At 35.6% G+C, this 13,921-nt stretch overlaps 1 protein-coding gene across 4 annotated transcripts in view; it reads left to right on the forward strand.

Annotated features, from left to right (window-relative positions):
- Window positions 1–13,921, forward strand: part of ELP4 (elongator acetyltransferase complex subunit 4) — a 162,497-nt gene that overhangs the window by 63,646 nt on the left and 84,930 nt on the right. For all 4 annotated transcript variants that reach the window (XM_069857486.1, XM_069857487.1, XM_069857485.1 and 1 more), the window contains exons 8-9: window positions 177–285; window positions 2,887–2,993. In XM_069857486.1, the coding sequence (XP_069713587.1) occupies window positions 177–285; window positions 2,887–2,993 (216 nt within the window). The remainder of the gene's footprint in view (window positions 1–176; window positions 286–2,886; window positions 2,994–13,921) is intronic.

A 13,921-nucleotide genomic window follows, 5' to 3' on the forward strand; every position in this document is an offset into this window, starting at 1 on the left:
TTTAGACAGAAATTTCAGATTTACATTACAGAAAATAACCCTGTAATGTAATTTCTGAGTATTGATGACCTATTTTTTCCCCACAGTTTGTCATTGAGAAGAGCAGGGCCTACTCTATGAACATTAATTACCTTTTTCATCACATAGGATGTGTATTTTGTTTCCATGTCTTACAGAATAAAGCAATTATGGAACGTGTAACAAACTTGTCAGATATGGTAGTTGGTCTTGAATCATTTATTGGCTCTGAGAGAGAAACCAATCCATTATACAAGGATTACCACGGTAAGTTCCATCTTTAGCGATGCAAAAAGTCTGCTCTGAGTGTTTCTAGGGCACTTAGCGGCTTACCCTCCAATTGGGTATCCGCTATAAAATAGCGTTTGATTTCATTTTAGAATATACCTCTTAAATGTTTCTCCTTGCTAACCAGTCTTGAGTTAGGAAAATTTTCAGTAAAGTGCATTAAGGCTGCAAAGGAAACATGGCAACTCCTTGCATGTTGTCAAGCCGTATTAGGGAGGCATGGCTCAATCAGATGTACATCTCAACAGGCAGGCTTTGGGGAATTCACATGCAGAGGAGGCTTGGCAATCATCTGACCAGCGAGCTGAACTTGTCATGAAATCAATACTTTTGATCTGCCAAGTTTTAAATAGAGAACACGGAAAAAACATATATTATATTAAGGTGTATAAACTGCTAAATGATGCGCTATATAAACTTTATCTAAAAATAATGTTTTGGTTTTCAGCTTTAAGTTTCGACACTTAGGTCTTTAGGGGAGTGAATGTGGATATGTGTGGCACGTAAAATATGAAACTAATTTTGGTAAAAAGTCATGTAGCCTTTAAAGTGATTTATCTTCAAAATGTGTAATAGTGTTTAATCTTGCATTTTGTTTCCCAAATATTTTTTTAGTTGTTGCAGCAGAAATATTTCAATTTTAAAAGATTAGATTAGGAGTTATGCCTAGGCAAAGCAGTGAATAAAAAACAGTTTTAGCTAATCTGGAGCAGTGCTCTGAGTGTGCATAAATTACAGCTATTATTATTGTGATACTACTGTAGTTCCATGGAAACCTTTAGTTGAAAGTAAAGTGCTTATCCAAAGCCTGCTGTAAACATGTGAAAATGTGGCAGTGTTTTCTATAGTAGAATATATAGAAAAAGAAGCAACGATGGTGTTGAGACACCACTGTGTGTGTGCAGGCTGTAATTAATAAATCAGAGGAAAATCTTTTTTTACTATGAAAACAGTGCACATTTCATTATCTGGAAAAAGGTGAATGAAAAAGAAACCATGAACAAAAGCTAGAATAATTTGCCTAATTATTTTTTCCCGTTGTATAATTGTGATGTGGCATTTGTTTATGCTAACATAATTCTGTCAATTTGATACTCCTTTTCTCAGCACTGAAGAGATCCTTTAAGACAATGTGTATTTTAGCAGTTATTTCCTGGTTTTCTGTAAAAACGTATGCTAAATCATTTTTGGTAGTACTTAATAAAAATAATATTACAATGTACATAGCTTTTGAGGTTTAGACAACCTTCATTTAACATTCTAAAAAAAGGTGGATTTAACAGTTTTCACATCGTGGATTTTTTTGCTTGATTATTTATTTATTGCAGACGATGGAAGATTTTTACATTACTCAGTTTATTTATGATACAGATGATCCTTAACTAAAATGTTTAGAATGTTTACATGAGCAACCCTGTGTTATACCTGCAGTTTCTGTATATAGCAATTATATTTTGTCCTCAGAAGACGAAGAAATAGTTCTTATTTGTCACCGAACCGGATGGAAGGGGTAGAAGGTTTCAAAGTGTAAAAATATTTTTATACTATTATGGAGAATTTTTGTGATTAGTACCCAAAAAAATTATGCTTTTTAAAGTATTTCAGTTTTAGGAAACTTTCTTCTCTTATTCTTCCTTTAAAAAAAATAAATAAACCCCTGAAAAAATACTTGCCTTATTTTATTTTAGGGTATTAGTGTATGAGGGTTTTCTCGCAGCTGCCGTTCTCAAGTAAGATGTCTTTTCTAAATGTTCAGTATTTCCATTTAGACGCTGGCTTTAGGAACAGCACATATAGGCCAGTAACTGAGAAGCCCTGTAGAATTTTCCTGGTTTTCAGATGTAAGAAATCACCCTTAGGTTGTTCAGAAACTATATTAGGCTGCACAAAAACCATCCAGCGTCCTTGTCAGAAAAAATCAGCTTGAGTTGCAGCTGACAGAATGCAGAGCTTGCAGTGCACCTAGTACTGTTAAAAACATCTGAGCAGCTATCTAAGCCTCCTGCATGAAGAAAATGAATTTCTGCTACGATGGCATAGGGGTTAAAATTTATCAAAAAGCATGATCTAAATCAGTATTTTCCAGAAACTTTTTTAGCGTCATTTTCAGGGCGCACACCCAAGTACTTCTCATTAGAGCTTCAGTGGTTATCAGTAACCCATAAGCCTTGTTTTGCTGGCTGCTTACTGGTGCATTTAATAAAATAAAGATCACTCAGTGGTGCCGTGGGCAGCATGCAAGGTGATAGCCATATTTGCTTACTGTAAATACAAGAGAAAATCACACACAAACCGGCTGTAGTTTTGACAAGTATTAAGATCCCTCTTTACATCTGTACTTCTGTACCAAAGTGCAATTAGTTTTCCTCGCACAAGGATTTCTGTTTATCTTATTCTGCTTGATTACTTGAGTATAATCGCACCGTTTGCTTCATTGCTCCTGGTAGTAAGCTCGAGTTTAAAAAGGGGAGGATGAGTGTGTGTAAATATACAGAATTCTGCTGTAAGACTCTAATTTATGCATCTGGATGACAGCGTTTTCTTAATTTTTTCCCCTCCTTTACTCTTTCTTTCCACAAGGTTTGGTTCATGTACATCAGATTCCTCGGCTTAATAGCTTGATCTGTGATGTGTCAGACACGAAGGACCTTGCTTTTAGATTAAAAAGGAAGCTGTTCACCATTGAGGTAAGCGAAACAGTTTTGTTTCACTATTTAGAACCCAAAAGGTGGAGCTAATCCCATCTCTTATGTTTCGTTTGTGAAATACATAAACTATGCATCAGATGTTGTAAATTCATTTCAGTCCGGTTTTCCTGTTCCAAATGGCTTTATAAAATATTATGATATGCCTTCTAATTAAAAATGTCTCATTTGCTGCACTAAATCATTCCGTTATAAATAGTTTATTTTGGTTTAAAATGTACATAGAAAGTAGGCCACAACCTTCAATAACAAAGCGTGACATGTTTCTAAGGATGTCAGGAGCATATTTAATTAAATGTTAATGACTTGCTCTTACTTATGTTAGTGGGTGGGAAAGTAGCTACATGTTATTACCCCAGTAGAGGGATTTTAATGTATAATGCTGCCTAAAATTGTGTGTGGTATGAGGGATAAGTGTCCTTATCAGTATTCAGAAACCATTTTCTTTGCATTACTGAAATCACCTTTCGCTCTTTTATGTCATTTTAAACACAGTATCATTTTCACTAATGTCCTTAAGTAAATTTCCTACTAAATTTAAACTTTTTTCTGTGACCTTTATGCAGACAGTCTTGATAGAAGGCAGTAATACAAAAGATGTATTTCATTTTAATCTTGCTAAAGAGCAAATGAACATAGCACTATTAAGCAATTAGAGCTGATGTATTTATTAACCAAGTAATGCTTAGAGATGGAAGATGGCTTTCAGGGTGATGTGATAGTCATCGGTACAGTCTGGGCAAATTTTTTTTAACAAAGACATAAAACAGCCAAGCATCCCTGACAAACCATTTTGTTTAATCTCTTTTCAAATGAAAAGCTCTTAAGCAGGCCACTTGTCTTAACTGCTTGAAACCATAAAAAGAGAGAATTGCCACCAATAAATTAGCATATTTTTTACTCCATCACCAAATGATGGTCAATGTGGCTTGGCACTGCTTTGGTGTTTGGGACTTCACCCTTAAGTGACCACTTTGGCCCTTATTTGACCCTCTGCCCTTTTTAGCTGGCCACTTGATAAGGTAACTTAAGGGTTCTCTCTCTTCACTGCCCCCTCCCCTTCACAATTGCAAGTAGCCCTAACCTATAAATCATTGAAAGGGCCCTATCAAGTGACAAATTAAGGTGCCCTCCTCCTAATTAATGGTCATCAATGTCTTTAATTATCTAATCCTATTGAGAGTAGTTAATAGTTAATCAGGCAGCCAGTTCTTCATGCAGGTCATCTCTGCATGAGCGCTAGAAGTTTCTCAACTAGAGGTATCCTCTTCAGAAGCCACTTTAAGGAAACACATGAAGGAGGCCTTTTGTCCCAAAGACATTCCTTTATAATGTTTCTCACTTTCCAGAGAATGCAGTTAATGAAACCAAGCATTGTGAGGTATTAAACCATTTTAACAATTGCTTTTGAGCAGTGTTAGAAGCAAAAAACTTTAATAGTCTCTGGTTGGTTTTTAAATACAAACATTGTTACTGTTTTCAGAAGTACAGACAAGCATGCGCCCTCATTTCATGGCATAGTAAATGCTCGGGTTTTATAGCTGTGAATTAGAATACTTGGGAGGTTTTTCCTCACTGTGAATCCTGACTCAGGATATAATTTTTTTGTGTCGGCTGTATTTGGGATTCTAATTTCTAATATAATTTGGGAGAGGGGGAAAAATAAGCATGAGGCTCTGTGAAAAGAATTTAATTAGCCGTGGGGCAGAAGCATTGAAAACAGGAGTATAGTGAACTCTTGAAACAACCTGTTGCCCCAGACATGTGTAGATGACGCACTTGTATCATTTCTCTCTTCATTGCTCAGTTGCAGCCCCTTTTGAATAACTTCAGGTTTGGTTAGAGATGTGCTTTTTGTAAGCAGAATGGACACAAACTAGCCCTTTTTGTAGATGTTAGATCCCTGTCCTACTGTGATCTTCCTGTACACATTTCGCTAATCTATACTACATATGTTTTTCTTCCTCATACTATAAGGGGAGGCAGACCACAGCTGGGCTGACTAGTGCAATGAGGTCAGTGAGAAAATGGGTGCAGGGGAAAAGTGAATTATGAAGGGATGGGAATACAGTCTTCTAAAATGGGTTTCTGCAGTTAGACTGTGATGAATCAGCAGTCAGGTTTGGTTCTGATGGTAAAAGCATAAAGTAGCACAACAATGTGCGTTACAAGCCTCAATGTGCTTTATACAAAGTACACAGAAGTTTATGACTTCTCTGCTGTGAAGCTTAAAGATGAAATGAAAATCTGCTTTGAGTACATTGCAATTTTTGGAAGGCTTCTGCTTAGTTAATGTACACAATTTAGGTTAAAAATATCGACCTGTACTTGAAATGCTATTTTCTAAGCAAATTATATGAGAAGGCTTAGAAATACACTACCTGTGACTTATGGCAATATTTCTGCAAAAAGGGTTTTCATCACTATACCATTCTTTTGGACAGTTTAGAATAAGAGCATGGGACATGGATTTTCTCATCTCTGGATTGCTCACCAGTTAAATAACTCCTTATGGTTTGGCTCTCACCAGTAAGAAACCTTAAATGTCATATCCATTTTATTAGAATGCAGTTCAGTGGGAGGGACTCTGCCTCTTTGTAGTCTGCAGAATGATTTAACTGTTTCATTTTATCTTGTATCTTCATCATCAAAATAAGATTGATTGAAATGCATTCTAAAGGGATTTTTTTTTGTAATTCATGATGAAAATGCTTTAATGAATATTTATGAGTGTTCATTTTCCATTTGTAAATTACGAAGTAGACCCTTTCCAGGAAAACTTAAGTGTTTATAGTAAAAGGTGCAGTAGCTATATCAAGCTTGCCCAAATCTTCACACATTAGTTACTAGCAATATATTATTATATGCAGTATTATCTGAGATCTATCTTATGTGCATACCACTTTAAAGGACACAATTTTGAAGTTAGCCTGTCTAATCCTATTTCTTCCCACTTTGGAATCTTAATTAGAAGGAGATAAAAACCATCATTTGACTAAATTATTGTCTTGAATCTGTAGCAAAAGGTATAATCCGCAATTGGGCCAATTAGTGTACCCCATAGTTAGCTATGCTGAGGCAGGAAACTTGATTAGATCTGACACCAGCCTAGTTCCCACTGTTGTTTTGCCAGGTATGATGGTCAGACTTCAAAGGGCTTGAGGCATCAGCAGGGCAAGGTTTGGAGGCCAGCTTAGGTCCGGTCGTTAATCTCTCTGCTAAAACCACAGCAGCCCTCGCACAAAACAAGCTTACACGACACAATCATGCGGTATTAAAGTTTGGGTTGAGTCATGCCAATTTGCCTTTGATTTTCTGATGATTGACTAAAAGATGGCTACATGACTAGACACATACTGAAAGTTTACTGATTAGGTAAGTTCCCCAAATATTTGAAATATTTTTTGATTTCTCAGTTAAATGATATGACAACCTGTTCATCTTAATGAAAGTTTTTAGCAGAATTGTTCTTGAAGTACTTTTTGCTTTGTTTGTAGCTCTGAGCGTAAATTTTACCAACATTTGATAAACTGTAGGAATTTATGTGCAGAGTTTTATTCAGTATAACTTTTATCTGTGTTGTTCCAAAGCCTCTTACGTCAAAATGGAAGAAATCTGTGCCTAAATTTGACTTTTTTTCACCTTTAAGGAAGTATTTAGGGAAACAGTGTTTGGTTTTGTTTTTTAGGTATGTCTACAATTTCTCACAAAAAGGGGAATTTCCTCTTAATTATTTTCCACCTCACTGTTGAGTAAAGCACTGCTCCACAGCTGCGATTACATAACTGTTCCTTTCTTTTGCAGTCTGATCTGTTGAAATATTGCAGTAACAGTGACATGTTTCCATTCTGAGAAAAGCCTAAGGCTGCTTTAGTATTATTCCAAATGATTGAAATTGCCATCTTGCTGACTTTCCCTTGGGCAGCTTAAGGCCTGTTTACTTTTGTATTTGTTTCACATGTTCCCTCTGAGTTTGGCTGGCAGGACATCATTACCTGGTTTGACAAGACAGTTGGAGAAGATTCATATTTGATTAACTCCCATTGTTTCTGTCTGGTCAACATAAACCTCTCAAATTATGTATTTAAAAATAAAACTTCTGATAAATTCAGATAAATGTTTTCAAATAGGAAAGTTTGTGAGGTTTCTATTTGAATTCCCTAGTTTTGCATTACTGCTGATTTTTTAAGTCTTCACGTAACAGTCAATTGTTCGTAGTATAGAGAGTAAGCCTTTTCCTATTGTAATTTAGTTTGTCTAATAAATAGCTGTGAATTTTTTTTGATCAATCCACAAGTAAGAGCCAGCTAATATTGCTTTCTTTTTAATGGGTATATGACACTGGCGCAAACTAGAATAAAAGTCTTTAGAAGACAGCTCAATTTGAGGCCAAGTGTCATATACTATGTAAAAAAATTGCCACACAGCAAAACTAAGTTTCCAGAGCTTAATGTATTAGTTCAGGAGATTCTTTTCTGAGAGGTACTTCCTAACAGAAAGAGAAGAAAGTCAGAATTAGAGGAATACTGTGGCAGGGAAGTTGCTGCTTTCTCAGGAGCATGCAAATACAAAATGGTCTGTGGAGCACTTGGAGCACTCCGCAGTGCATTTTTCCCAGTGGCAATTGCCAGAGTAAGTGGTTATGTCTTTGGAAGGAAACATAAACACAAAACCAGCAACTGAGTCTATATAGAATTAAAAATAAGTGTATGATTCCAAAGGCATTCAAATAATGTCCTTTCTTCATCTATCAATAAAGGACTATAAGAAAATAAATGATTGCCAAAATAAATAAGATTTAATTGCGTCTCCAGATATTCCTGTGTATGTTATGTGTCCAGCATTGGTATTTGGAAGAAGACTTCAAATTCTTTTCTTTTAAGGTAGCGCACTTGGTGATTAAAAGCAGGAAATATGTCTTAGCTAGCTTCTATCTGAAATATCTGTATTTCCACTTTTTTTTTTCATTCTATCCCTTTTCATTGCTTATTTTATACAGACGATACTGTGATAAATTTCTTATTTTCAAAGGAGAAGTTCAATTAGCCACTGCTCTGGATTCTTTACCAAAAAAGATCCATTAAGACCAAGTCAGAACTAATGTCTGCAGTGCTTCAGTGGGTTATTGACATAGCACAAGTTTGGTCATAAGTGAATCAGGACATGGTGATGTCACTGAGGGCGAGAACTGTGCTCATGAAAACATTTTGTAATTATTCATTAAACCCATCAAGTATGGACAGAATGGTTTAGGGTTGCTTGTGAGTTATTTCTTCTGAAAGAATGTATCAACCCTGTCAACAACACATATGAGATCAGCGTATGTTTAAAATACACATGTGCCATACCATCCTCTGTATCAGTGAGAATTAGAAAGTGTCCACTGTACCTCTAATAGCACGCTTCATGTAGGCTTCTTCCAAGAAATTTGAAGCAGCCTTCATTGCTGACTCACCCTAGCTCTGATATATTATATAATATATATATATTTCGCTGATGTTTGTGAAGTTGTATAATGTAGCAGTTGGTCAGTAAAATATAAAAATGGATTCTTGTTTGCTGAAATTAAGTTCACAGGATGAAACAGCAAAGCTAATATGTACGATATGATACATGTTGTAATACTGGGAGCTTAGTAAATATACCTTGGTATAGGGATAGAAGCCAATCTGAATTTTAAGTGGATGCACTGGTGACATTACAAGACTTTGCCCTGTTTTAGGGCCTTACAACCTCAGAATGGAACCTGCTTTTACCAAGCCAGAGGGTAACACAGTTGTGACTGCCTGGCTGCCCTGTGCCTGGAACACAGGTGAAACTTTACAAGTATTCCTGATTTACAGGTGAGACAGAACTTTTCTGAAGTGTTACAGAAAGTGTATTTCTTTAATTTTCTAATGTAAGAAAATCTTTGGAGCCTCTGGTCCCCATGTATTTGAGAACACAAGTACCCTTGGAGCTTTCATGTTCCTCAGCCTGCCTTGAACAGCTAGCATCATGCCTGGCAAACTCTAGTACTGGATGTTCCACTTGAGGTCAGGGACTCAATTGCATTGAAAAATAAACTTTCTAACAGAGGGATGTAAAACACTGTAATAAAATTCAGCTGGAATTTGTGGCAGTCAAACCCCTGTTTCATTGATTTTCGCTGTCCATTTTCTCTATGATATTAATAAATACATTAACACTGGCTTATTTAATCATAGATCAAAAGGCAGTAGTTATAACATTTGCTTAATCTAAAATTAATAATACTGCAAAAAGATGCTCCTGCAAAACTAATTCTGTCGTAATTCCAGGCTCCATTCTGCATTATTTCATGTAGTAGCCAGTTCAGGTTCTCTTTACCTGGTATGGTGTACTTCACTGAATTGTTTTGTCAGATGCTGTCAAGCCAACCTACCATTGTTAAAGAAAATCAAACTGAATCATTTTGGCATGAGCCTTCCAGGAATAAGGCAAAGAATATGAAGGGTTTGATGAAATCAAGGATTTGATTTCAATATTGTAAAAGACTGCCTGTCAAAAATGTATTACATTCTTTCAAACAACTTTGAATAAATAAATGTGTTTAAAATAGTGACAGTAGAATTTAGATAAAGTTTTGGGAGATTATTTTTAAATTATAATAACTTGAGATAAAACAATACTTGGATTACTCCTATTTAAGAAGAAAAAACCGTCTGAATTCTAGTGGTACATAGAACTGAAATCAAGTAATAAGTTTTATGCAGTATATGGGGTTACGGAACTCTTGTATCTTGCGTAGATGTGGAAAACTAATTTGAAAGTGTCACCTTCTTACTGTTTAATACTCAATAGTGTAAATTAACTTATTTCAATATTCTGAAGGTTAATGCAAGGAAGGTACCATTAACTTTTAGATTGCATATGAAGATTTTTAATATCTTGACATTTATTTCATCATTAATTTTGGTTTATGGGTTGTTTGACATTATACAAGTGTAACATGAGGGCTCCATTCAAGTTTTCAAAACTTTAACGCTTATATTATAATGCAGTTCCTTGTCGGTAAACAGAACTCTCATATATTTTTATTTAAACAAATTATTATGTTGTTTAGAAATATTTATACCATAATTGTGTTGTCGCAATGGAAGAACATGCAACAAAGCCATTAATGCAATTAAAGGTCACTTGTACATATTGTAATGGACTGCTCATTCACAGGATCTGTGTTAAGGGTCAGTGCTGCAGCATAAAATGGATTGGCCTTGTTCAGTCTGTAAATAAATGGGTCAACTTATCTTGTATTTACCAGATAAATAAAATGGTTGACATATTCCCACTTTCTGAGTACCAGAGGACTGGTAGACTAAAGAGATCTTTCATCAAATGTTGGTTACAAAAGATTTAAAAACTCTGTCTACAAGGAATATATTTTTCACTGAAGTAGCAGTGCTTTTTAGACTAAGGTCTGTGGGTAGCAGCAAGATATCGATGGTGAGTGTTTAAGAAGGAAAAAGAGTTAAGCACCATATTGATAGTAGTTCTCAGCAGGAACTGAATGCTACCTCCATTAAATGCTCTTTAATACCACCAAGTTTTAATGAAAATATGACATTTCATAGTTGTATAATGTTCTCACTTTACAAAGAGTAATGAATTCAATCATGCTGTTACACGGTAAAACAGATCTCTGAATTTTGTATATCTCTGTAAATGCAGGAAAATAAAAATTAAGACTTATATGAATTCACATTTTCTCAGCTGCAGGTCTACATCATACTTGAACATTATTGAAAGGCACCGAAGTAGGAGTTTAGGGCTGTAACTGAAAAAATGAGAATAGGATGACTTTACACCTCTACTTGAAAGAAGGGCAACCATTTGGATCTTATTGCTTCAATAATGTCTGTTATGGTTTTGGTTATTGATCTTTGGGTAGAAAGTGATTCAAAGTACTCTGCAAACTCAAGACTGTAAGATAGCCCCATCAAATACTTGGAAACTGTCACAATATCATTTTGGAGGAAAACAGAGTGACATTGCCAAATGTTTGCTATGACTGGCAACACACTTAGTCAAACAAATTCTAAAATATTTAATTGGTAAATTTTCAAAGTCAAGGTTAAGGCTAACACTTCCAGTCTTATAAAGATATTCGTGATTCTGGATGAACATAAATCTGTAAGGAATCACAAATTTATGGTTTCTTTAAATTTTTCACCTCTACAAAACTGTTCCAAACAATTTTCCTGATCTATTATTTTACTGTTTCATGAAGAATATTACCCTTTACTGAACTGTTAACCTATAGCAGGTTTTTTATTATTATTTTTGTTGAGGGCAAACTAGTGTTATTATTCTTAATTTGAGAGACTTAACAAAAGTGCCAAAAAGGGAGAAGAGAAAAAATATCCATAGACTGCAAAGTACTGTAGGGAAAGAACAAATGTTCTACTGTTGAGCAAGTACTACTTTCTGCTTTGTGACTGAATCCCAGAATACATTGGTTTTTTATATTCTTGGCCAAGACGAGTGTGCAAAAAGTAGACAGTCATAAGCAAAATGGCTGAGAACTACAATCCCTAAGGCATAAATAAACTTAGATTTTTTTTTGGTCATGCCATCTTTATTGTGCTCTTTCCCATAGTTGCACTAGTTGAATGGTTTGATTTTTTTTTTAATTCTTTTTTTCTTGATTGTATTACATATGGTTTTCAAAGGGTTCTGTTAACATGCATAATGCAATTTAAAATTTTTCATTGCGTGTTAAAAAACAGCAGCTTTTGAAGTGAGGCTGTCTTCAAGACGAAAAATATTATTTATTGCATATTATGGGGTATTTCTGGCCAGGTTAACATTAACGTAATATTAATCCTCTTCAGAGTAATTGCTTGGATATCAATGGCATTACCAAGTAATTCCTCAGCTTCCTCTTTCCTCATTCTTTCCTTCTGCAAAAGTGAACAGTAGTTGTATAGCATATGATAACTAACACTTTGTGTTGATTTTCATAAATACATAAAGAAATAAAGTGAATTTGGGTGCCAGCTTATACCAGCCATAGACTGCATGGCTTCCAGAAAACAGCTAGTAGCATTTTCTAAGAAGAATTCACTTTAAATGCCTCACTTGAGGTATTTAGTATTTGAGAAACCTGTGGGGTTTAGCTTAAGAAAATACTGTCTATGGGCTCTTCGTCATCTTTTATACTGCCTTAAATCTGTTATAGCAAAAATAACTGAAGACTTTTCAGTCTGACATTAATAACATTTATACGTTTACAAAGCAGTTACTAAGTGGACTTGAGTTTTTCTCATATTAAACCACTAATCCTTGGGCAGAGGGTCTGCTTCAAGTCATGTTTAAAAGCAGAAAACAAAAATACGTAAGAGTTTATCACTTTTAAGCGAGAGGATGCGAGTATTGCTGTGCAAGAGAACCCAGTTTCGGCTTGTGTCCAAAAAAGTGCTTGGTATTCTAAAAATAACCTGACTACTTAACATTTAAAGTTTTGATTGTTAGTAATCCTGGCTAAGGAGCTGTACATTCACTTGTTCTGGAAAAGGCAAGCTTTGTGTGACTTGCATATGAACATTTGTGGTGGATGACTTGGCCGTGGTCACCGAATCTTGAGGGAACGTCTGATGTCTCTGTGATACAGCCAGAATATCTGCTGCGTGCGGGGAGGTGAATAGAACTTTAATGGTGTATTTGTAAGCAAAACATTTCACATGTTTGGATAATAGCTATACAGTGACCTGTCTTGCCATTGGGTTGGCTCCAGACTCTCCAGCCAGAGGAGTTAAGAACTGTGCAGTTGGCAGATAGGCTTGGGGTCTGTGAGCGGCAGAAAAGCTTTAACAACGCATTCCACTGTTCTCAGGCAAGGATTACAGTGTTCCAGTATAGTCTTTGGACATGCACCCTTACTCTCTTTTATTTGTGAGCCAACACACAATTAGATGAACAAGAGGAAAAGTTTTGCTTGTGTACTGAGTGTCACTAGTTTTTCTTTCTTTTAAGGGCTTCTACGTGCAACCTGAAGTTTGTATTGCTACCTGCGTATTGGCAGAAAGTATAGCAGAATATGATGATTTAATACAATTATCACCACTTTTTATTTCAAATATAATGTATCATATTAGACTTGAAAAGACTAAACTAAGGAAGACCTTATTCTGTTTGGGGTGGTTCTTTTGGCTCAAAGCTGTATGTGTCCTGGATTGGTAGCACTCAGTTGTAGATTGAGAATAGGAAGCAAGAAGGGTATCGTCAAGATACGCTGTCAGGACTGCCCAGGAAAAGTGCTCATAGATAACACCATGGCTTGTACCCATCTTAATATGCAGTCTGTATGATGTGTAGAATAAACACATCCCTCAGCCACTTGAGCTGCCACATGTTACTAACTCAGCAGCATTTTGTTTTCAGCACTTCATTTTGTGGTGTTATCCATTGGTTGGATCTCTTCTCTCATTCATTTGTTAGGGATTTAGTAATGTGGTGCTTAATCACCGTAGTCTCCTAAGTCAGTTATTTCTCAGGCGTGCAATCTAAAGCCCTAGAGGCAACACCATATACTTCTTAATCAGTGCTTCTCACCTTTTGGTAGAAGGCTGTGTAATTCTGGGTGGATTACAGGTTTCCTATGCTGCCTCAAATGCCCTTTCACAAAGATTTTGCTGCCAGAGAGCAGTGTGATAGGAGTTATATGAGCTTTTGCTCTTATAATATAGGGAAAAATTGTTCTTCTAGAATGAGTGTTTATTAAGAAATATGAAACAGTACATAATTTGTAATTCTTGTTGCTGTTAAAATAAGGAATTAATAAGAAGGAAATCTAATATTTGCATTTAGATCTGATCCTCAATAGTAGCATAGCCATGGGCTGTTTGTGCTTCGTCTACATCATCTAGACTAAAAATAGCCTTCCTGTCATT

Source organism: Phaenicophaeus curvirostris, chromosome 5 (genome assembly GCF_032191515.1).
Source record: "Phaenicophaeus curvirostris isolate KB17595 chromosome 5, BPBGC_Pcur_1.0, whole genome shotgun sequence".
In the NCBI taxonomy this organism is placed as follows: Eukaryota; Metazoa; Chordata; class Aves; order Cuculiformes; family Cuculidae; genus Phaenicophaeus; species Phaenicophaeus curvirostris.